Source organism: Haliotis rufescens, unplaced genomic scaffold (genome assembly GCF_023055435.1).
Source record: "Haliotis rufescens isolate VD_foot unplaced genomic scaffold, xgHalRufe1.0.p SCAF_23, whole genome shotgun sequence".
NCBI lineage: Eukaryota > Metazoa > Mollusca > Gastropoda > Lepetellida > Haliotidae > Haliotis > Haliotis rufescens.
In genome coordinates, this window is record NW_025963924.1 from 4,548,212 (window position 1) to 4,571,021 (window position 22,810).

At 38.9% G+C, this 22,810-nt stretch overlaps 1 protein-coding gene and 1 long non-coding RNA gene across 3 annotated transcripts in view; one reads left to right on the forward strand and one right to left on the reverse strand.

Moving 5' to 3' along the window:
• LOC125383471 overlaps positions 1 to 22,810 on the reverse strand; it is a 29,949-nt gene that overhangs the window by 1,685 nt on the left and 5,454 nt on the right. The window contains exon 2 of the long non-coding RNA XR_007222761.1: positions 8,699 to 8,779. This is a non-coding gene — a long non-coding RNA (uncharacterized LOC125383471). The remainder of the gene's footprint in view (positions 1 to 8,698; positions 8,780 to 22,810) is intronic.
• On the forward strand, positions 33 to 22,441 carry LOC124116998 (G/T mismatch-specific thymine DNA glycosylase-like). 2 transcript variants are annotated; one of them, XM_046478663.2, is made up of 9 exons: positions 33 to 100; positions 3,981 to 4,069; positions 6,814 to 6,972; positions 7,575 to 7,752; positions 8,712 to 8,781; positions 9,908 to 10,040; positions 10,423 to 10,505; positions 12,208 to 12,284; positions 15,338 to 22,441. In XM_046478663.2, exons 2-9 carry the CDS (start codon positions 4,047 to 4,049, stop codon positions 16,196 to 16,198), a joined length of 1,584 nt encoding a protein of 527 aa, XP_046334619.1. In that variant the 5' UTR covers positions 33 to 100; positions 3,981 to 4,046; the 3' UTR covers positions 16,199 to 22,441. The 2 variants fall into 2 exon arrangements, with proteins under 2 accessions (XP_046334619.1, XP_046334620.1); XM_046478664.2 differs by having other exon boundaries at positions 39 to 121.

Genomic DNA, 22,810 nt, shown 5'->3' on the forward strand with positions numbered 1-22,810 from the left:
GGCCAATCAGTGGAAGTTTCTTAATCGGGCATCTGTTCGAAACAAAGCCAACATGGAGTGAACTGGCGCTCGCTGAAGCTGGAAAAAAATCTCACTGAAGGTACATCTAGAGGCTCCCGCGGTAAATGCTATTGATCGTCGTTATCTTTAACGCTCTCTTTCCCCGATGCTTCTTCCTTTCGGCTCAGCATCAACGCGATCGCAGAGTAGAGCTGGTTGAAAATTACAACAAATGTCATATCATCGAAACCTTTTGTAGATCGTCATCATCCGCTGACATTTCATTATGGAAGGTTATTATTTCATGTTCGATTTTTTAAACATCAAAACTGCCATGCTATATCAAACGACAGATTCGATTCCCATCAAGTTGTCGTTGCTGGCACTCTTTTAGGCACAAGGAATCAAATTTTGATATTTTCCGAGTTGAATTTGTCATTTTGCCGATTTTGCCGACACGTTGTAGGCCCTAGAGAAATATTAATGGTCGTAGATCTAGGCCTAATCACCAAGACCTGTCCTACCATATTAATTAGCATTTGCTGATGAAATTATACATAGAAACTGGGATAGAATTTACACCGAAATTGCTTTTATTTGTGTACCGTACAGCTCAACTTTTTGTTTTAGAGCAATTTGGACCAAGCAGTAACTGTCACTGATCCAGGACTAAGACTGCTACTATTATACATTTCTGGTTTCACGTTTCTTGTTCAATCAGGACATCACTTTCTGGGATGATTTGTAACCTAATTTCCACTTCTATGTGTACCTAAACTTTGAAGTCTTTTTTTTTTATTACAATCTGAATAAAAAGTAATAAACTCACACTGTATGATTCAAGTCAGTACAATAGAATTCCATGGACATAAGTTCGGGAACAGCTAAAGGAAGGCTCATTACACATCTTTTCACCAATTCCTGGGAATTTCAGTCTCTTGACCTGCCATCCCTTTGTTGTAATACTAATCACTGATAATGGTAAAGGAGCAGTTCTATAATGTCTAGACATAAAATAATGTCCTATAATGGACAAATGTCATGCATCTGGAGTGTTTCCTCCACACTTATTTTGTAGGTCTTGTGAACATGGTAAATCATTGTCCATTTTCTGTTCAGTATGGTCATGATTATTGATACCATAGCAAATTGTGAAACACCTTATTTGACCAAGTAGGATTTGACATGTTTGGCACAGGCTGAAATAAATCATAATTCTGGTTACAGTAACCAGTTACCTTGGAGATTTTGCTCATCCATTTTTAGTTGTAAGCATGATCATGGCATACTTGTGATTTTGGAAATCATTACGACTGATAATAATGATTCAAAATAAACATGTTAAATGTCATCGTGAATATCATCATACAGTGCACATCACAATCAAAGTTCATCTTATTGATCACTGAAGGGCTGTGATGTAGCCTAGTGGTGAATAGAGCTGATTTGCCTGGTAACTTGTGATATGATTAGTATCGCGATACAGACTGACAATACTACTTGTATCAAGATACACCACATCGAATAGTAAGAAATGATGAAATCACTGAAATACAGTTCAAAAACGTCTTTCTTCATACATTTATTTATTGTTATCTCAAAAAGTTTAACAAAGAAAACCACAAGAACTAAACAGTTTTTATGAAGGGATGGTTATTTATTTAACAGTTAGTCAGCGTTTCCTCCGTCCTTGTGTTCTGTGATGCTACTTCTTCCATTATGGAGGTAGCTATCAGTTCCTGTTCTATTTATAGTGTATTGCGATCTCACAAACTGATGAGTCAAGTATCGTGTGTACCTAAGTATCAATGATATCTTGGTATCGGTGAATTGTACCGCCCTAGTGATGAAAGTGTTGGCTCATCATGCTGAAGACCAGTGTTTGATTCCCCACGTGGCATCTTCCTGAAACAAGGGAGTTAACTGACCATAAAAGTCCAGTTTCCACCCTTGTCGAACTAGGCTTGAATTCTGGAGTTTAAATTTTGCTGGACTGACATGTCTATTTAGATATCGGTCGACTGCAGGATTTGCAAAGCATGTGTACTGGTCGTTGACAGATATGTTGCAAATCTTTTCATGTTTTTAATCACGGTGCTCAAGTGATTTGATGCATTTTCAGGGTAAGACCTGTTTTATAATAATATTGATCTTGAATTTTGTGATCAGATCGTCTTGCCTGGGTGCCATTATTTTGTTTGAAGCAAATGCAAGTGATATCAGAGATTGAATCTGATTGGCCATTAGGAGGGACATAGAAGGGACATAACTCATTATAGCCACTGGTGTCACTACATTTGACCCTGGAAATTTCAGCCTAGTTTGGCAAGGGTGGAAACTGGACTTTTATAGTCAGTTAACACCCTTGCCTCGGGAAGATGCCACATGGATACATTGTGTGAAACCCATTCATGGTATCCTCCAGCTGTGTGGTTAGTCCAATGTTTGAAATTAAGAACTGAAAGTCATGACTGATGTTACAAGTATGTATGTTGAATGTTCTCATTATAAGGACTGGTGGTCTAAAACTGTTAGTTTCTATTGCAAAATAATGGTCAAAGCTATTTTCAAGCCAACTTATTCTCTGTTTGTACATAATTAATGTCTGCAGCGATAGGAACTAACCTTTTTAGTCCACTAGTCCTTAATATAACATACAGTCAAGTCTCGTTAATCCGACATCGTTGGTTGCACATGATTGTGTCGGATTAACGAGTATGTCGGATTAACAAAATTAAGTAATTTGTGATCGAAAATCGGACATCTTCACGATAGATAATAACCGTGTGTTTCCTCGTGTAAATGCAAGTGCTACTGTCTTAACAACTTGCTTCATCTACTTAAAATAGTCTGTCAGTGTTTTCTGTTTCTCACATTTTGAAGGCACATTTCTCAAAGTCCCCTGTTCGCTTGACGTCTAGGGCTGGTGGTTCTTCAGCATCAACATTGTCGAGGTGTAATTTCATTTGTTTCTTATAATAAAGCTTGAAATTCTTTATGATCCCGGCATCTAGTGTTAATTGTTAAAGTTAATCTCTGCAGCCAGTGCGTGTCAAAACACGGGGTTGTGTACTCGCGGGCAGATGACCACGGAGTACGCTGACCACTGTGTCGGATTAACGAGACTGATTAATGAGTGATTTCGGTAATTCGTTGCAAATTAGGTGTGTCGGAGTCGGAGTGCGAGAATGTCGGATTAACGGGACTAAATTGCGCTGAATCAATCGGTTCCCATCATTTGTGTCGGATAAAGCCGAGTGTCGGATTAACGAGACTTGACTGTATACTGGTCATCGACAAGTTATCACCATTTCTTTCATGTTATTTCTGAAATATTATGAAATACTATGGATTTTGCGATACATACAGAGTTATGCATTGTTGGTAAAAAGGAGGAAATAGGTTGTAGAATTGTAATTTGGGGAAGAAATGACAGTGAGCTATGAGAACTGAATGTGCATCATTATGTTGGAATTTTGTTGTTTATGCGTGAATTAGTCACGTGACCTCCCGCGTGTCTCTTCTAAAGTTGTATTTGAGCAAGGTGATTATATGGTTTGTTTTTAAGTTTTCTTCACAATAGTCAGTTTTGTTAATCATTTTTGGATAAACATTACTCTCTTCTCAAGACTGAGCAAAAGTAAAATGAGATTCAATCACAAGCAACAGGGAGTTGGCTATAATTGGTCCTCGGCGATAACAGATTGCTAGCCAGTAGCAAAACCCTTAAAAAATGACATTGCTACTAGTCCTTATGGTACTTTAAATATTAGGAAGTTCAGCAAGGACTATAGGACTAGTGCCAATTTTTATTTTATGTTTTCAAAGTCAATGTGTTTTGATGCTTTCCGTGAATGAGACACATGATGGTGACAAGATGTTTAGCATTTTTCCTAACTTGATGTGTGCTCTCTTAGCATGTTTAAAGAGTGTTGACAAGTTTTCATGTGACACACATTTGATGCAGTGCTTTGTTGCAGGTCCCCTACCCCCAAGGCCTGGGCCACATCAGTATTCCCCTACCCAGTATTGGTCACAATAGCAACATGGACGAAAGCGTGCCCATTTTGTGAGTATAAGCTACCAAGGCTCATGACAGGGTGACATGAGACTTTTGAAACCAGGTCATTTCAGATGTCATGAGTGGATTAATATTTATGTATAAAAAGATACCCAGAACTGTTTGCAGGGCTCTATTTAACTATACAAAACATGCACCAGTGCATCCTATTATTAAAAAGCGCAACGTAATATTTAAATCTACATGCACCAAGTGCAAGTTCAACATTTTACAATTTGTGTGTGACTAACCCTTGCTTTTCCACACAAAAACAATCTTTGAATACACTCAATGCCTCTAAGTTCCATGTACCAGACTACATCACTAATCCCATGTGTTTGACATCAAACTGTTGGTACTTCAAGATTACGTGCAAATGTTCCTGTAACGCTTTGCAATTGAAGCAATAGATCAATAATTTATGTAAAATGATGACCGTGTCATCAGAGATCTGGGATTTTATTTATTTAGACTAGTTTATGCATCTGTGTTTCAACTTTGGTCATGTTATGGTTTTGTCTGGTGCCACTAGGTTTCCATGTCAACATGCACTGAGTACAAGTTAAATAGAGTTCCTTTAATCAAGCCCTGGTCTGTTTTGATCCATCAGTATTAAACAGATCTTATACAATCTGTGCCAATGGACAGCGATTTTACGAGCATGACTAGCCCAATCTTGTCTTTCTGCATCTTTTTCTGTAGCTTTTACTCCCTACATGCTTACAGGCACTTGGGCTGTCATAAGATCAGCTTACCATCCCCACCATACTCGATCATGTATGATATCTATGAGTACCATGTGCCAATGTTAAAGTATGGGGGTTACAAGCATCTTGGTGCTAAGATCACTTTGTGGAATGGGTCCAAGGACCAATTCACAACCATACCTTTTTCTATTGTTTGGGGGGCGGTCGGGTAGCCTAGTGTTCGCTCGTCACACTGAAGACCGGGGTTCAATTCCCGACATGGGTACAATGTGTGAAGCCCATTTCTGGTGTCCCCCGCCGTGATATTGCTGGAATATTGCTAAAAGCGGCGTATAACCATACTCACTCACTCTATTGTTTGGTTTGAATGAGACTGAAGTTAGTGGTTCAATCAACATACTGTTCTTTTATGATTGAAACAAGTGGCGATATTACTAATACTCTCCTGGCATACTGTCTCAAATACATACACATTGACATTAAAGACTTCCCTTCTCCATCTTTATCTCCGTCATTGATAGCAGTCCTCTGATTTGACTAAAAATACTGAGGACTAACTCATGCGATTTCGAATGTATATCATGTTGTATCTATGCCACACTCATGTTCAGAATTCTTTGCTAAGGTAGTGATTGGAGATGTTTATGACTTCCAAAATGAAGCTTGTTCGAAACTGGCCTGAAATTTTAAGAGGGCATATTTCTTTGTTATTATCAATGTACATGTTATTGGCAAAAGAATTGTAACGAAAAGTCTGTCTGCCTTGTCTGTTGTTTGTCACATGGCCCTGTTATTAATCCTTTGTTGTCACTGTGTTTGCCTCTGTAATTGTTTGTGTGTGACCCAATCTCATTAAAATCAGATCTTAGTGTGTGACCCAGTGGCATGGTGGCTTATATCGCAACATTCATCAGTTTTAGTCCTCTGCAAAGTGATGATCAATCAAGTGAGATTTGTTGTGGAAATCTGAACTACATTTTCTTTATCATGTTTATAGTTTTACACCTTCAGATTTGAAGGAATTTGGTCATTTTGTTTGAAAATAACAGATTTTCACGTTAAGCATGGAAATAGAATCAGATAGCTTGCTCTTTATGTCTACCTATGCTGTCTGTGTGACTTGTTGTATGAGTAACAGTGCATTGTAGTGTTGACAGTTGTTTCTCTGGTGTTTTGTCTCTAGTGTGTGTAATGAAAGATTATGCAGTGAGCACCCACCCAGGTACTCAAGGTTCAAGAAATGCCAGGGGAAATGGATCCAGGCCATCTATTTACATCTATGCTTGACCATCTACAAGGAACTAAACTAAAGTTGTTCAAAGCAGTAGGATCACTTAAATTTGTTCCTCAACATGCTCAGTCTTGTTTGCAAGAGGTAGATTAAATGGGAATTTAGCAGTCACAATGGCTGCTGAAGAGGAATAATTGTTTTTGGAATGACCATCCACATTTTCAGCAAGAAACAAAGAATAAGTTGCAGCTGTGCCAAAAAGACATTTTAGACTACTACTTTGAATAATGTTCAGTAGCTGAACTTACAAGACCTAACAGACTTTTACTAGACTCGGGCTTCGGACTAATGACTAGTCACAGACTGAAGTAGCCATCTGGATATAGCTAGAAGTCAAATTCTCAACTATCGACTAACAATGATTGATAAATAGACAGATAAACATGATAAATACATAGCATGTTTTGTCTCATGTTGTATGTATTGAAAATGCTGCATCTCACAGTGATGACATGGACTGTTACAACTCCAGTTATCTTCTGGTTTGCATAGACATAGTCTGGCTCAAACACTTCAGGTGTAATAGTGCTGACTGCGCCTAATATTATTCACTCACTCACTCACTCACCTAGCATTGATGTAGCATGTGTAGTCTGAGCATGTTTGACGTATACTTATTGCAGTACCCCAGCCCAGTTCCAACTCCCAGCCAGATTCCAACAGCTACCCAACCCTCTGCCCATGAACCTGATGAGGCCGGGACCTCCCGGCGCTATGGTCAAAGCATACAGTAGTATGATGTTTGACTATTGCAGCACGCCTGCTCAGTTCCAACTCCCTGCGGGGTTCCAGCAGCTCCCAGACTCCATGCCCATCAAACAGGAGCCTCAGGAGCCTCAACCTGTCATTGACCTTCAACCTCCTGCCAAGGCCAAGGCCAAGAAGAAGAAGATTAAGAAGGAACCCCAAGACAAGTGAGAGATGGATAAGGATAGATCATGGCATATGTCTCATTGTCTGTATGGAATTGTTAACTGAATAATGTTGGCCGATGAGTCGTCAGGAATCATGAATAGTGTAGGCTTTGTTTTTGAGTTCAGTTCCTTGTTTCAACAACAGCTGAAATTGGTGATATATGATTTACATGTTTCCTGTATGATTTTTGTTACGTTTATCATGTTTATATTGTCACGTTCATGATGTCAAGGATATAAGAAAAAAATTCAATTTTAAGCATACACCAACAATGGTATCTTTCCTATAATTTTGACAAAAGGTTACTAAGGGAAAGGTATTTTTGAGAATTTCTCTTTAACTTCCATTTTAATTTTTTTTTTTCTTCATATTTTGAAGGGTCTTCTAGACATGTCTAAAAGCTTTTTCAAATTACCTGTTATAACATGATTTGTTACATTAGATGTTATATTGTGCCAAAATTTAATTATTCTGTCCGGATTGTGTGACATATTGCATATTTGCAAGCATCCAACATTGTAACCTATTGGAGAAAGTTGATTAATCGTTATCAGTATCAATATTCACTCACTCACTCACTGTCTCTGTACTGGCTTTGTAGGACACAGGTTGTGGAAGGAGAAGATGGGAAAGCCCCCAAGAAGAAGTTAAAACAAGAGAAGATTACAGAGCATCTGACAGTGAAGAAGAAACGTGACCGCTTTAACGGCATGCCTGAGGAAGAGGTGGTTCTGAGGCTGTTGCCAGATCACTTGATGGAGAATCTGGACATTGTCATTGTAAGAGAAGGGGTGGATTGGATGCTATTAAAAATTGATTATAAGTGTTAAAAATTAATGAGGTTCCTTGAAGGTTGCTCCTATAGTTTTTGAATTAGGGACCCATGAAACGTAAACTTTCAACATTAGGAATATGATGAGGACCCCTTGACTCGCATGGTTAATTCTGAACACTGCTAATGTTGGGTCTCCCAACCCAATATGATGAATAAATACCTCTCAAAATAACCCCCCCCAAAAGTTAAAAAACATTTTTTCCCCAATTTGCCTGCCTAGGGCACTTAGTTTAGAATCCTAGGTAAATCGCTGATGTATGATGGGTGTTGTAACCTTGAACTTGACTTTGATGTTTTGGATATGACTTCTGACAGACACACAGGCTTCTTCTGACACTGACATTGACTGTGTCAAACAATTGTTTTTGAACTTTGTTTTTACTCTTACTTCTATAAATTTGTTTTGTTAACTTTAAGTCATGTGCATAACGTATTGAATGTCTTACAATCTGTGTCCCAGACTACTACCTTATTAGCAAGTTTTACTCCTTTCATATGAGCAATCACAAGCTCTCCTTGCTAGACCAGTTGACATTTCTCAGAAGACAAGGACTGATTTGAAACTATGTATCTATATAAAAGTGTATTACTTCTAGCCTTCCAGTGGTATGAGCTATTTGTTCTCACGATGCATTCATTTCACCAGGGGGTGCAATTAGCTGTGCAGAGTTGTGTCCCTTGTGCACACCAGAAACCTATGACTGCTGGAATCCCGGTTCACCCTGATAATGTTTCTTGGTTTGTCAGCACCATACCTGTGCTCATGGGTTGCACCAAAGTAGTAAGCACCTGAGGCATGCATCACTTCGGGCTTTCCTCCCACAGTAAGCTGACACGCCGTTTTATGACTGGAATTCTATTCAAAACGGTGTTAAGCATGACTTACCCACTTGTTCTCACCAGGTGGGAATCAACCCAGGACTGTTTGCTGCCTACGTCGGACATCACTATGCTGGGCCAGGAAACCACTTCTGTAAGTACACCAATCTCATTAAAATCAGATCTTAGTTCTCGCTACCGCTAAACAAAGATCTGAGGACATCACATTACGGGTCATGTCAGACCGACCTTGGGCAAACTTTGACTGACCAATGGAATGACCAGTCAGAGGGCAGCTTTCTCGTGCTTTACGGCACAAATTTCAAATTGGCGACTACGCTTCGAAACATATTTTGACAAATTTGAAACCTGAACAAAAATAATATTCTGGAATGGCTAATAGATGGTCTAGATTGTAAGGACTCAGTCGTTAAACCCCTTACTATCGTTCGGAATACCCCATGTTAATGTTTTCGAGATTGCATGATTAGAAATCACATTCTGATTGTCACTTTCATAATCTTGTAAGCGATGCACTGATTGGTTGGATGAAAGGTCGTTCTGACGTGACATCTAATGGGATGTCTTCAGATCTTTGTTTAGCGGTAGCGAGAACTAAGATCTGATTTTAATGAGATTGGTAAGTACACTGAAAGAACATGAAACTCAAAGAATCCATCTCTTCTCAGTACCTACTGACATAGTGCTCACTTGGCTCGTTTATCTGATGATAATGCATGTAAGACTCTCTGATAGTTAGCAATGGTTAGTGATACATCACAGGACTGAGGCTAGGTACATCTGTGTGCATGTGGACTTGTGACATCTGATATGTTCAGCATAGGGATATATCTAGGCCATCTCAGAGACCATGTTCGGCCTCAGGCAGATGTTATTACTAATCCACATGGGTACAAAACTGGATAAAATGTGATTCCTCTTTGTAGACATGTTAGACGTGGTAACTGGTTTCCCCAGATACAAGGACCAACAGAAGGACTTCAATATTTATCATGTTTAGTTAAAATTGATTTCATCATTGAATTCAAAAAACAATTTAACAAAATAAGGACTACAATAATCCCATATGCCTGCCCCAAGCAATTGAAACAAAACCTAATCAAACCCCTTCAGCATTTAATTACTGGTATGAATATCTGTCAATCTAAATGTCACATAATATAATTGACAGTCTAGATGAAACAGAAACAGGATGTTTTTACAAGAAAATACATACAAACCACTTATGAACGCCTGACTTAACCTTCCTCTTCTCGCAGGGAAATGCCTGTTCCTGTCAGGTCTCATCCCGGAACCCATGAATGCCTACCAGGATCATGAACTTCAAAATTTCGGCATTGGCTTCACAAATATTTGTGCTAGGACCACAAGAGGAAGTGCAGATCTGAAGAGGTAGGGGACATAACTCTCTTTCTAAAGATATCTTCTCATGAATAATAAACAGCTGTTGGACATCATTCTGTTCAGTAATTCTGGTTAATACGGGATATTTTCGTCAGTGCTTTTGTTTCTAAAAGACTTATCACCTACCACTTACTGACTTTGGAGGTCAGGAAGGTCAGTATGCTGTTAATAGGCTAAACCTGATGCACTTACCCAACACAATATTATACAATCCCAGGATTTGCACCAGGTACGGTCTGTCAACATCAAGTTAGTATATGTGTTTCACCATTGTGATAATATGACCAGCTTTGTTTTGGGTCTCATCCCCGAAGCCATGAATGCTTCCTCCCACGTTATATCCTGACACAGTAGGGGCATGTTGTTGCAGGACTGAAATCAAGGAGGGAGCCACTATACTGAGGGAGAAACTACAGAAATACAAACCGAAGATTGCAGCATTTAATGGAAAAGGTAACTTATCATAAAGGGAATAGATTTCTACTTATCATGTAGCAATCAGTTCATTTTTTTACTATGATTTTGGTAGAAATTTGATGCTAATTGGTCATTTTAAAGATTTCAAATCACAATAACCACCTCTGAAATACCTGATTTGACAGCTGAGTGATAACGAAGTAGCTGTGCTACAAGCCATGAATGCCTGTCGCATAAATTCGATATATGATTTCATCATGGTAGAATGAAGATCACTTACTGTCTTTGGCGGTTACCCGTGTGTGATAAATTTAACATTTGAAATCTCATGCTGCACATTTGCAGCCAAATTCAATTTAGTGCCATCAAATCTACAGGTAACAGCTTACATTGACAATACAGTATGTTTATCTCATCATCACATTAAGGTTTTTGATTATTTATGACCTTAGCATTGAAAACTGATTACTCAGCAGATAGTTGTAACCTTCTCAACTCTTTGTAATCAAGGTAAATGATTATCCACCCATGAAGATCTGGGTTAGAATAGGTCTTTAATTCATAATTGCTGTAAAAGGCGACGACTATGCTTGTCATAAGAGGTGACCAACGGGATGGATTGGTCAGGCTCACTGAATTGGTTGATGCATGTCTTTGTATCCCAATTGTGTGGATTGATGCTCATGATGTCAATCACTGGAATGTCTGGTCCAGACTTGCTTAATTTTGTCAGACTGCTGTCATATAGCTGGAATATTGCTGAGTGCGGGGTTAAACAACAAACAAACAAACATGATTATCATTTTGGGTATAGTTGGCCAAGACTGCCAACTTACCTTGACTTGTGCTGCCAAACTTTTCAAATCAGCAATGGTTTAAGGCCATCTTAAGAAAATATATCTACCTGGTTACAGATCCATCATGTCTGTTCTTTAGATTTAAGGAAGTGGATTTTAGTTTCAAACAACACTGTAACCGTGCAAGAAGTTAGGAAATATTTTACAAGCAATTTAAAAAAAAAAATGTCTATCCATTGCAAGAGGGACACCATTTAGCTATATAAAACATGCACCAGTGCAAGCTATTATTGAAAAGGGCAACACTAATATTAATGTCTACATGCACCATGTGAATGGCAAAAGAATTCAAATTTTTATCACACTAACTTTTCCACACAATGTTGATCTTTGAACATTCAATACCTCTATTTCTTGGGCTTTACGTCATCAAACTGGGGGTACTTAAGGATTATGTGCTCGTGGTCCTATTACATTTTACAGCAATATGTCATACATTTATGTAAAATCATGACTCAGTCATCAGAGATCTGCTCTCTTTTCAATATTTATACTACTTTATTTCGGTGTAGGGTCTAACCCCATTATCTAGCATGTGTGTCCCACTTGCTTGATAATGGTTTTAGAACCTACACCGAATCGTTGCTCCTAATTGTAATAAAGAAGCTGTTCATCCGTATATCTTATCCTTACTTAGTACTCCAACTTCTAAATGCCTCTCAAAAAGTTGATTTTTATGTCAACTCGCACCCGAGGCAAGTTAAGTCAAGTACCTTGAATCAAGCTCTGCTTTTGCATTGTTATGTTCATGAAAAGAAATCTGAACACAAATCAAGCAAAATTCTGGCCAAACTGAGCTTGATATGAACATGCACGGTAATCATGGTAGTATTGTGAGAAACTTTGAGGACTTTCATCACCTCTTGGGTGTTTTCCTGCAGGTATTTATGAGGTGTACTGTGGCCACAAGAACTTCATTCTGGGAAAACAACCCGAGCCGGTAGAAGGAACAAATACAGTAAGTATTGAGCAGGGTGTGAAGTCAGGACAGCCAGACGTGAAGTCGGACTGCTTGGCATACAGGGGCAGGGGCTCAACTATGTGTGCAATGACATGTAGCAAACGATTGGTCCTCATATAATAATGATACTAGTTGATCCATTCTGACAATGAAAGTAAGTAAGAATGTCCCAATAACTGTTTGAAAGCACACTTTGGTCATACTTGTGGCCTTGAAAAGTGTGCTCATTGCCACCAGTAGGCATGAAAAGCTCTATAACTGGTTGTCAACTTTTTCTAAGATCCTAGAACATTATGAAAATAACTTCTCTCACACAATAAGCTGACACGCTGTGATGTGACTTAAGATCCTGTTCATAACATGTTTAAGCTCAACTCCTCCTCTCAACCCTGTGGTAGACTTGTGATTATTAAAGTGATATGCAAGTATTTGTTATTCTGTATTTGAATTCCACTTATTGCACTGTTGAATATTTTCCCATAAAAATGTGACATTTAACTTATCCTACCTCTGTTGCTGTTAAACCGAGACGTAATACCCAACAGAGATCTCTCATCCACTTCCATAAATGAATTGTCCAAACATACCTTTCGCCACACATCACATGACCCAAATTGCACGCGGCATCCTTTTGTTGAGCAAATCAAGTACATTCCAAAGAAGGTCCTTGCAGGGAGAAAGCAAGTCCTGTCCAGAGAAGCTCTCACCCTTCCTTGTCCTTTGTACAGATATGGCTGTGTTATATTCATAATAAACAAACGTCTTATAAGTGATGATTTGCTTAGGGGGTGGGTGATGATGCCTAATTTTGTCATTTTGGGCACCTACAAGCAACAGAAAGCATTCTACTTCGGTCCCGAAGGGTTCAGGGCAGCAACCAGCCCTTTCGTGGGAAGGTAAACCCTTCAGTCTGGTGCAAGCAGATGTAAGTGCCCGCAGTCAAGCAGTGACCTTAAATGAAGCATGGCCCGCCAGCGACTGGGGACTCTCTCCCCCGGAATTGGCCTCTTTTTGGGAAGCCCTACGTAACCAACCCACTACATCATGGGTACAGGCTACATCTGCACACAGCACCTCCATTATAAACATCACCACTCCCCAGGGAGGGACTGCTTCACTCAATACACAACCTTGATGAAACAGTGGCACAAGGTCAAGGTACTTCTACCCCTGGCGTTCGCCACAGGACTTAACGCTTTGGGGTCGCACATTGTCCCTCCACTAGAGGCCTCGATGATGACAAATTTGAGTCTTTTTGTTGGCGCCATGACAAGTCCCCTGTGGATGATGTACTGCAGTTCATTGCCCACTTCCTAGTGTACTTGGGGCGGTCGGGTAGCCTAGTGGTTAAAGCGTTCGCTTGTCACGCCGAAGACCCGGGTTCGATTCCCGACATGGGTACAATGTGTGAAGCCCATTTGTGTTGTCCCCCGCCGTGATATTGCTGGAATATTGCTAAAAGCGGCGTAAAACATACTCACTCACTCACTCCTAGTGTACTTGCATCGGACACGTCATCTGAAGGGGAAGGGGAACTATCGCGATCACCTTCAGCTCAGTTTTAACTGTCCCTTGTGATAGGAAGTTTCATGTAACCCAGAACTCCAGCTTATGTTAAAGGCCTATTAGCTTGAAGACAACAAGCAGAAATTTTGTTCACCTGCTTTGGACCTTAACTTTGTACTATGTCACTTTCACCAGGCACCTTATGAAAACTTGGTGTCGGCACCACCAGAGTGTGTGTCAAGGATTTTTGACAGCACTTGCTACAACTTCATGTCTAGGTGAACTGCATGCCCCCGCCATTGGTCCAGTCTCATCATGGTGTTGTACATTTGAGCATCTGTTGGGACTTTATAGCCAAACTAAATTCCTGGTGAACAAATTCCTTGTTTTAGTGTCCAACCATTATCATCTCAACCTCACTCAAACTAAATCAACTCATATGAGGACGTACCTATTTATTTTGACTTCACTTTGCTGCTCGTCAGAAGTGTCTATAACAACTGTTACCATCTGTGAGGAGCGATTCTACCTCCACTTCAAACAAACAATCCCCTTAACATTAGAGCACTAGCATTGACGATGGTGCTTCATGGCAACTGCTCTGTCACTTCAATTAAGGATGTTTGGGGAAATCTGACACAAGCCACTTCGCAAGCCACTATCAAGCAAGACATGTCTTAGGGGATCTAAAAGGCATACACAGTTTGGCCATTGGTGGTAGCACGGCTATTGCAGACCTAAGACGTCTCCGCCGATAGTGTACTACCAGGCACTATCCTGTGCTATCTCCCAAACCTTGAATAGTGTTGACATTAACACTTGCACTCGAGTGGCAGTCGAGGTGAGGTGAAACGTCTCATGTTTACGATTTTGTCTAGTGGTAGAGCATCCGTCCGGGGAGCAGAAGGTCCAGGGTTCAATCCCTCTGCGTAATACCAAAATACGTTAAAAGATGGTACTTGTTGTTACCCTGTGTGGCGCATTAAGGGGCTTAAACAAGGCCTGGTCTGCTCGAAGTCAGTATACTGTGTCTTAGTTGGATGTTCATGTTAAACTGCAGCATCGTATCTCAGTGGGCTAGCACTATAAAATCGCCATTAGTCTTGACTAGAACAAGCAGCCCCAACAACCGCCCCAACACCCCCACACACGTGCAAGCATGTCGCTGTATATATACAATAATTTTGGACGCGATTTTAAACCCCATTTCACCTCAAATAACTTTGAAGGTTTGCCAACCATCCCATGGGAATAAATTTGAATTATGTGTAATGCAGGATCAGTTAAAAATTTATCAATATCTGATTATATATATATCATTCATTACAATCATCCCTACTCTCGCAAGGACCAAGAACCTTCTTTGGCATGTGCTTGATTCACTCAGCAAAAGGATGTCGTGTGCAGTCACGTGATGCCTGGTGGTAGGCATGTTTGTGCAATTTGTTTTGGTTCAACAGCACGAAATTAGATCATGTGTAATCATGGTAATGCAGGATAAGTATATAAATATCAAACCATAATGCTATGTCCATTGTTTTCAGATGGTATATGTAATGCCTTCGTCTAGTGCTCGGTGTGCTCAGCTGCCAAGAGCTGTTGACAAAGTCCCATTCTACCTGGCCTTGAAGAAGTTGAGGGACCACTGTCGAGGAGACCAACCGATCCTCGACGAATCTGAAGTCTGTTTCCCTAACCTGGAACTCAAGATCAAAACTGAGCCCAAAGTCGAACTTGATGCCGATGGCAATCCTATCAAAACTGAGCCAAAACCAAAAGCTGAACCAAAATCCAAATCCAAGAGCAAGAAAAGTAAAGCCCAAAGTCAATCCCAAACTAGTCAGTCCCAGAACATTCCAGTTCCAACTAGTCATGGCCAGATGGCTAATGGGATGTGGTCTGCCGTGAAGCAAGAAAAGCCATATGATCCGAGTGAGTATGGCGGACAGCCGTACGGCACTCCGATATCTGCTGCTTGTGCGGTTCCCATGTCCAATCAAATGATGCCAGTGTATCAGAATGCCCACATATACTCCCAGCCAAATGGGCAGAGTAGCGCACAGGGTCAAGTAACCATCCACAACGGCACAAAATCCACAAGTCAAGATGATATGGGAAGGACTTTGCCAAGCACAACAGCAGTTTTTTACCCAGCGTCAGCGCAGCCGATGTACCAAGGGCAGATGTACTCCCAGGGATCTTTCTTACAGCAGTTGCAGGAGCCCAACCTGACCAATGACAGGAACTCACAGACCTGGCAGTATCCCTCCTTCTCAGCCAATGAAATGCTGGATAACAGCTCAGCCAATAAGACGACAGAAGACAATGCTTCATCTCAGGTTGTCCACATCAAGACAGAACCTGAGGATTACGGCTACACTGAGATTCCTTTCAATAGCATGTAGCAGTTCATGTGACTCAGATATTGTCATCCTGTCATTGTGTACACTGATCGTACGAATATGTCTGTCAGTTCACGAGATGGCGTACAGCTCAGGGTGTGTTTCGCAAAAACCATCATCGTGCTACGACTGGCGTAACTAAAACTTTAAGGTGTAATGTCAGATTTCAAAGCCTGTTTTGTCATACCCCAACATCACTGGTGATTCATTGGAATTGATTTCTTTCCATACAATCATGGTGACTATGTAAAATACCTAGTAAAATATATACTAGCATGACAGCAAGGATTTATCTTGACCTGCCTATTTCAGTTTGCAGCGAATGTCATTAAAAAATTCCCAAATCGGAATTTATTTTGTGATATTGCATTGAATACTCTCTCAAATTTCAAAACACCTCTGAATTTAAGAAATTAAGGACTTTAAAGAAAATCCCAATTCTGAACAAAATAACAGTATTCCCCCGGGGCAATTTGACTGCCAGTTTAGAATTCTGGATTCCTGTTGAGAGTTTGTTTGAAAGTCCCGACACTGCCATAGGTGGCAAGTGTCCTTGAATGAAAGTTTGTAAACAGGAAACAATTGTGCTTATTTCTCAACTGGTTAATAAAATATGCAAAATATTAATAAACTATAGACATAGAAATCTGACGTTGCACCATTAAGCATAGATTTATGACAGATTGCTGAGGAAAGGGCCTTGATGTATTTACATAGATCTGTGACAGATTAGTTTTTACGTATATGCTCCTGTTAATAATCATGTTCCATGTCGTAATTGATCTCATCTGGTGGCATCACTGTCAAAAACGGTCAGTAGGGTACAACAGAGCAAACGATTATGACTGTAGCGTATGCATACTTTATGCCGAGGTAAGTCAAGGAAATATCAAGCAGTAATATTCATATATGATCGTCTGACTTGGTGTATTCAACTGAACCACCTGCAAGATGCCCCAAACATGTGTTTGAAATGTGTTGAAAGGACTGTAGGCTTTTCCCAAGTCAATGCCAATTGGAGGATTTGATCTGCGATTTGTACCAGTGCTGAACTGACCTCGTGGTATTTGTATTTTTTTCGACAGCGGTTTTGTAGTTACTGTGGTTACTGGGGTACGGAAAGAGCTAGATAATTTAGTTAGATTTGTTTGTGGACTCTTTAAGAACTCAAATGAAATTTGCATGAATGGATGGGGCTGACAGGTATATAGATTACAATGATTTGTTCTCAATACAATATATATAGATATATCATGTCACTACTTTGGATAAAGAATGTGTGAATGTCTTACATGCATGTTATTTTTAACAAACCAGTGTACAATTATATAGATGATCAAACCATATGATGTGGACTACAATAGTACATGAAAAAGACACAATGTCCGAGTATTTAAATGATTTGTTATGTGTCAATACAGAATGAAGTATAGTGAAACCTCATTAATCCAGACCCTGTTAAACTGGAAACCCTTCCCACTGGACGATTAATTTGGGAACACTACCACAAGTGAACAGTGATTAAAAATGGTATCCATGGTTGGTTAATATGAAAGCCGGATGGTTTCACTGGGAAAGCTGGTGTCTGGATTAACAGGGTGTCTCCGTATTTTGAGGATATGTTATACTTGCTGGAAAAAAACTGAGTATTCTTTTCACTTTCCCTACCCCTTATACATGTTCTATAAAACCGCTTTCTTCCAATGTGGGAGTTCACTGTCAGGGTAACAGGAATGCTTCTGTACATAACATCAATTTGAAGTCAGCAGTGTTATACTCAGAAGTTGACATGCTTTATGTGTGGAATTAGCAGTTCAAGGTCAACAAATTGAAGAACTGGCGGACATAGTTGTAACCATGAATACCATTTTTCATATCATGATTTGTGAATATGAATTGTTACTGACTGTGTGTTAATGGATGATATTCTCAAAGTTGTTTACTCTTTACCGGACACTGTATTAATGTTTGGTGAAAGCCAGCAATATGATCAAACCACTATGCCACAACAAATATCATCTCAGTGTCTTTTGAAAAGGATTTTGAAATTTTTTAGTCTTCACTTAGAACCAATCATTTTACCCTAAACCTGGTTTGACAATAATCGATAAGACAAGCCTTAAGTTTCGTTTGGTTCTATCCACTTTGATAATATCGTTTATTAATGACCTTGGAGATTGTGCTTACTTCTCTTGTAATGGCAATATGTTGAAAACCATTTATATTGGTCCATATTTCATACTCATGGTTCATTGCTTGAATATTTATAAACCATTGCATTTATATTTGCTCACACTGTTTCCATGGTCACCAGGGCCCGGTACATGATTTTAGTTCCAGGAATTTACTAATACAAACAAATATGATGAAATACTTATAATTTCTCATGATCTAAAGACAGGGAAAGGCAAATGGGCCCAGCGGTTTAAGGCACAACAATGTGCTGTGCAGAGTTGTGTCCCTTAGCAGTTACTGAATCCATTGGTTGTAGGTTCAGATACCATATATGTTTCATGATCTTTCAGAGCCATACTTCATTGATTAAACAAAAATGGTAAACGTCTAGGACCTGCCTCATTTTTGTTTCACCGTGTTTATCTCCACATTGATTTAACACACAATGACCTATTTGTACTACCATTCAAAGCACTGTTAGACCCTTCACTCACTCACTGTTGAAAGACGTTATTCCTTTGAAAGTTTCCTACTACATGTGTACCCTGGTAACCATGGTTCCAGAGATAAAGAGAGTGGACCGTATGCCATGTTTAAACCATGTAAACATTTCTTCATGTTTCTGTCTATATGGATGCTGTACATACATCACTAAATGAATTGTTCGGACACTGTTGTAACTTGATTGATATTGTATCAATTTTTTAGAGTGTAAAGTTCACTATGTCAGTTGATTTATTTTGATATGTGTTTTTGTTGTCTGATTTTATGATTTTGTTGACTTTTAGACTGAACTGTCTTTTTGAAGAAATGTTAGCAATCTTTATATTGGAATTGTACAACTGAGCTACAATTGTGTTTTAATCTTGGTGATTGATATCTGTTTGGTTAAGAAATGAACTGTAAAATATTTTACAGCATAATGAGCTATTTTATTGTTTTCGTATATTTAAGATCAGTTTACTGACTTAATCAAAATTAGAGTATGTTTTATAGAAAAAAATCAAGTTCAATGTTTAGCTACTAGTTGTTTTGTGAAGTAAAATACATATTTTTATTGAAGCATTTCACCTATTTTAAGTCCCATGGCATTATTATTTGATGTAAATTGTAGTTCAAGTCAAGATAGTAGTCACATGTATTAGAGTCACCAGAGTAATGTAGTAGATACAGCCTATTCCCTTCCTAATGACAAAATTAAAAAGAAGCAACTGAATTTTACTATTAGATTAAATGATGCTAAGGCACTGTGAAGTTTACTTAAAAATTCATTGGATGTGATTTTGATGCAAGTACAACTGGTGTTCAGTATGGACCATGTAAGAAGAGCACTTCAAGTTCCATTGTGGTGACCCATGCCCAGGTTTCTAAAATGTCCAAGTTTGTAACTTGTGGTTGTGAAGGGTGTGTGTAATGAAGGTTGGTGAAGTGAAACCTGAGAGCAAATCTAAGCCTATTAATGATGACCGGGTCAGTGTTTGGGATATCATTACTAGTTTACGACAAACATGATCTGTTGAGACATAGTTTCACGCCTTGCCCAATTCTCACATGTTCAAGTACTTATACATTGGTGCAAATTGTGAGTGATATCGGATATATTAATTTTGGGTTTGGTCCTTGAATGACTTGGTGCTGCAATTAATATTCCCAATAAATTAATTCAAATCCAAGCACACCATAGCAAGTAGTTGCCTTTAAACAATATTCCAATCCTAAGAAAAGCTAACCATATTTGGAAAACTTCCTTGAGAGGAAATAGGGATACAATTGTCTTAATCAAGCACTGTTACCAAGTATTGTTTATATGATAATTCCAAATGAAAACCTATTATTATTCATACTGTGATTTGAGCTGTGAACTTGATAGTGTATATAGTGCCTTCTTTGCCCCATAGAACTGAACAAGTGCGCTTGCTTATGTTTTGATGCAATCTCAAGACCTGCAAGTAGTCTCTCATTAAGCATTGACTCTTATGTTATAATGTTAGGCATGAAAAGAATCCCCCCCTCTATTTTTTCAGAATTAAAAAGAAACAATTAGATTTCATGAAATGAATCTTTAAAAATTCTTTTGAGGTCAAGATCTTGTTTCAGAAATATAGCTCTGTTTGATTCATTTTTGTTTTTTTGCCAATGTGTTTAGTCTTCCAAAGTTTTTGTGTCTTGCCAAAATTTTGGGTGACTGATTTTGTTAAGAATCAACCATGGCCAGTTCTAATCCTTAAAGATGAAATTTGTTGTACGTTTCAAGCATGTATAAGATCTGCACTCTGCTGTTTGAGTTGCATTTCGATCTGTCAAGGCTATAGTGATACCATGATAATGTGTTTCCAGTTCCTCTAATGAAATCATGTTGTGTATGACATTTCATACTTTTATACTGCAAATTGAAACAAGTGCAATACTTTTGAAATGCAACCAACTCATAATTTATCTGATGATAGTGGCACGCTTGGTTAGGAAAACTGCCATTATTATCAAGTTTGACATGTTTCAAATAGGGCTCATTCTGCAGAGGGGTTTTAGTGCTACAACATTGTAAGTCTATTTTAGAACATGGGAGACATGACAGTCGTAAGGATAAGATAGCTTTGTGGAACAGGGCCCCGTTCCTCAAAGCGATCTTAGCGCTAAGGTGATCGTAAGTCCCATACTTTAACTTAGGGTTACGATCATCGTAGCTCTAAGATCGCTTTGAGGAACGGGGCCCAATTCCATAAGATGATCATGGCTATGAGCTTTCTAAGTCCACCTTCTACAGCAGTGGTCACAATTAAGGGGGACCTGGGGTCCTTGAGATTTCCTCCTGTATTATTTGAATCTGGGGACCCCCTTTGCCCTTTACCATTAGGGCAATGGCAAGGACACCATGACTTTGGAATTTGGAACACTGTACAGTGTAGATCCACAAACAGCCGTGGCACACTAATCACTTTGTGGAATGGCCCAGATCTGTAACGGCCACCATGTCATGCAAGAGTTGTTTTTTTATGTATTTCACTGACAGTTTTAAATATGTATAATGTCTCATTGCCACTTTAAGCAGGTATGAATTGTAGGTCAATTTGGCTGTTCATGAGATTGTGTTACGCATTGAAGTATAAAAAGACATTTCTCATACATTCATATACAGTGGGACCTCTAGTAGCTCACAGTATCAACCAACAGTTTTTCTGGTCAAGTTACGATCACTTCAGGTCAAGGATTGATAATTTCTGTTCCAGGATTGATAACTTCAGGTCAAGGATTGACAACTTCAGGTCAAAGGCGACTACGCTTGTCATAAGAGGCGATAAAAGGGATCGGTTGGTCAGTCTTGCTGACTTGGTTGATGCATGTCATCGTATCTCAGTTGCGTAGATCAATACTCATGTCAATTAATGGATTGTCTGGTCCATACTTGAATATTTACAGACTGCCATCATATAGCTGGAATATTGCTGAGTGCAGTGTTATACATGAATCAAAAAAACAAACGATAAGCATTAAACTATTGTCATTTTCAACAAAATTAATTAATTGACTAGAAAATGGTTTATCATATTTTTTGAAAAACGCTATTGAACTGCTTGATGAAGAGGTTCCACTATAAACATGAATCAGTTGACTCCTAAGTTTCATCATATCAGTTCTGTCTTCATCTTGAAGATGAAGATAACACACCATATGTTGCTTTGTACAATATGCAGTAATTTATTACATGACGTCATTGTTTCATGGTGCACCCTGAACAAGTCCTGAACAAACAGATTATTTGTGTGGCAGTTTAGCTGATGCTCTCTGCATAGCCCTCTAACATTATAGACATATAGGTTAGTGTTTTGCTGAATTTATGGTAGATGTCCTGTTTATGTTATTTGAAGATTTGAATGTGAATGTAGATTGATTGATATAATTACCGAGAGTCGGCCTGTGTTTCCTTATACTGACAGTTTAAAGTGTTTGTTGATATACAATGTTTAGCTTTACATATTAATGTGAACTAAATTATGTGAATCAGATATTGTACTGTACATGTATCACCCTTTTTATGGTGAACAAAATGAAATATAGTTTCATAGCATTTTACAAATGTTTTGTTGTTTTGTGGTTATGGATGTCCACTGGTCTCATGTTCGTTCGTTCGTTGTTGAATGCTGCACTCAGCAATATTACAGCTATATGACCGTGGTCTGTAAAAAAATCGAGTCTGGACCAGACAATCCAGTGATTGACATTGGTCTGAAGTAAGAGTATTAACTTTTCTACAAAAGGTACTTCTAAAATCTTAGTTAATCCAACTGTCTAGGTACACTTGTAAACTACCACACCAAATTGACACTTTCCTATAGTCAGGCATAGGAGATCACTCAGGGTGGAAACAGTTTTGCATGAAAGTATGATTAATGGTATTTAACAACCGAATAACAGGGTCATCTATAAGAAAACGTAATTTCT

Bases quoted from the DNA above. Each gene is read 5' to 3' on its own strand.
- LOC124116998 (XM_046478663.2), top strand. From the start codon at position 4,047: ATGGACGAAAGCGTGCCCATTTT. The intron at 6,973-7,574 runs GTGAGAGATGGA...CTGGCTTTGTAG, and splicing joins AAGAAGGAACCCCAAGACAA to GACACAGGTTGTGGAAGGAG. The intron at 7,753-8,711 runs GTAAGAGAAGGG...TGTTCTCACCAG, and splicing joins AGAATCTGGACATTGTCATT to GTGGGAATCAACCCAGGACT.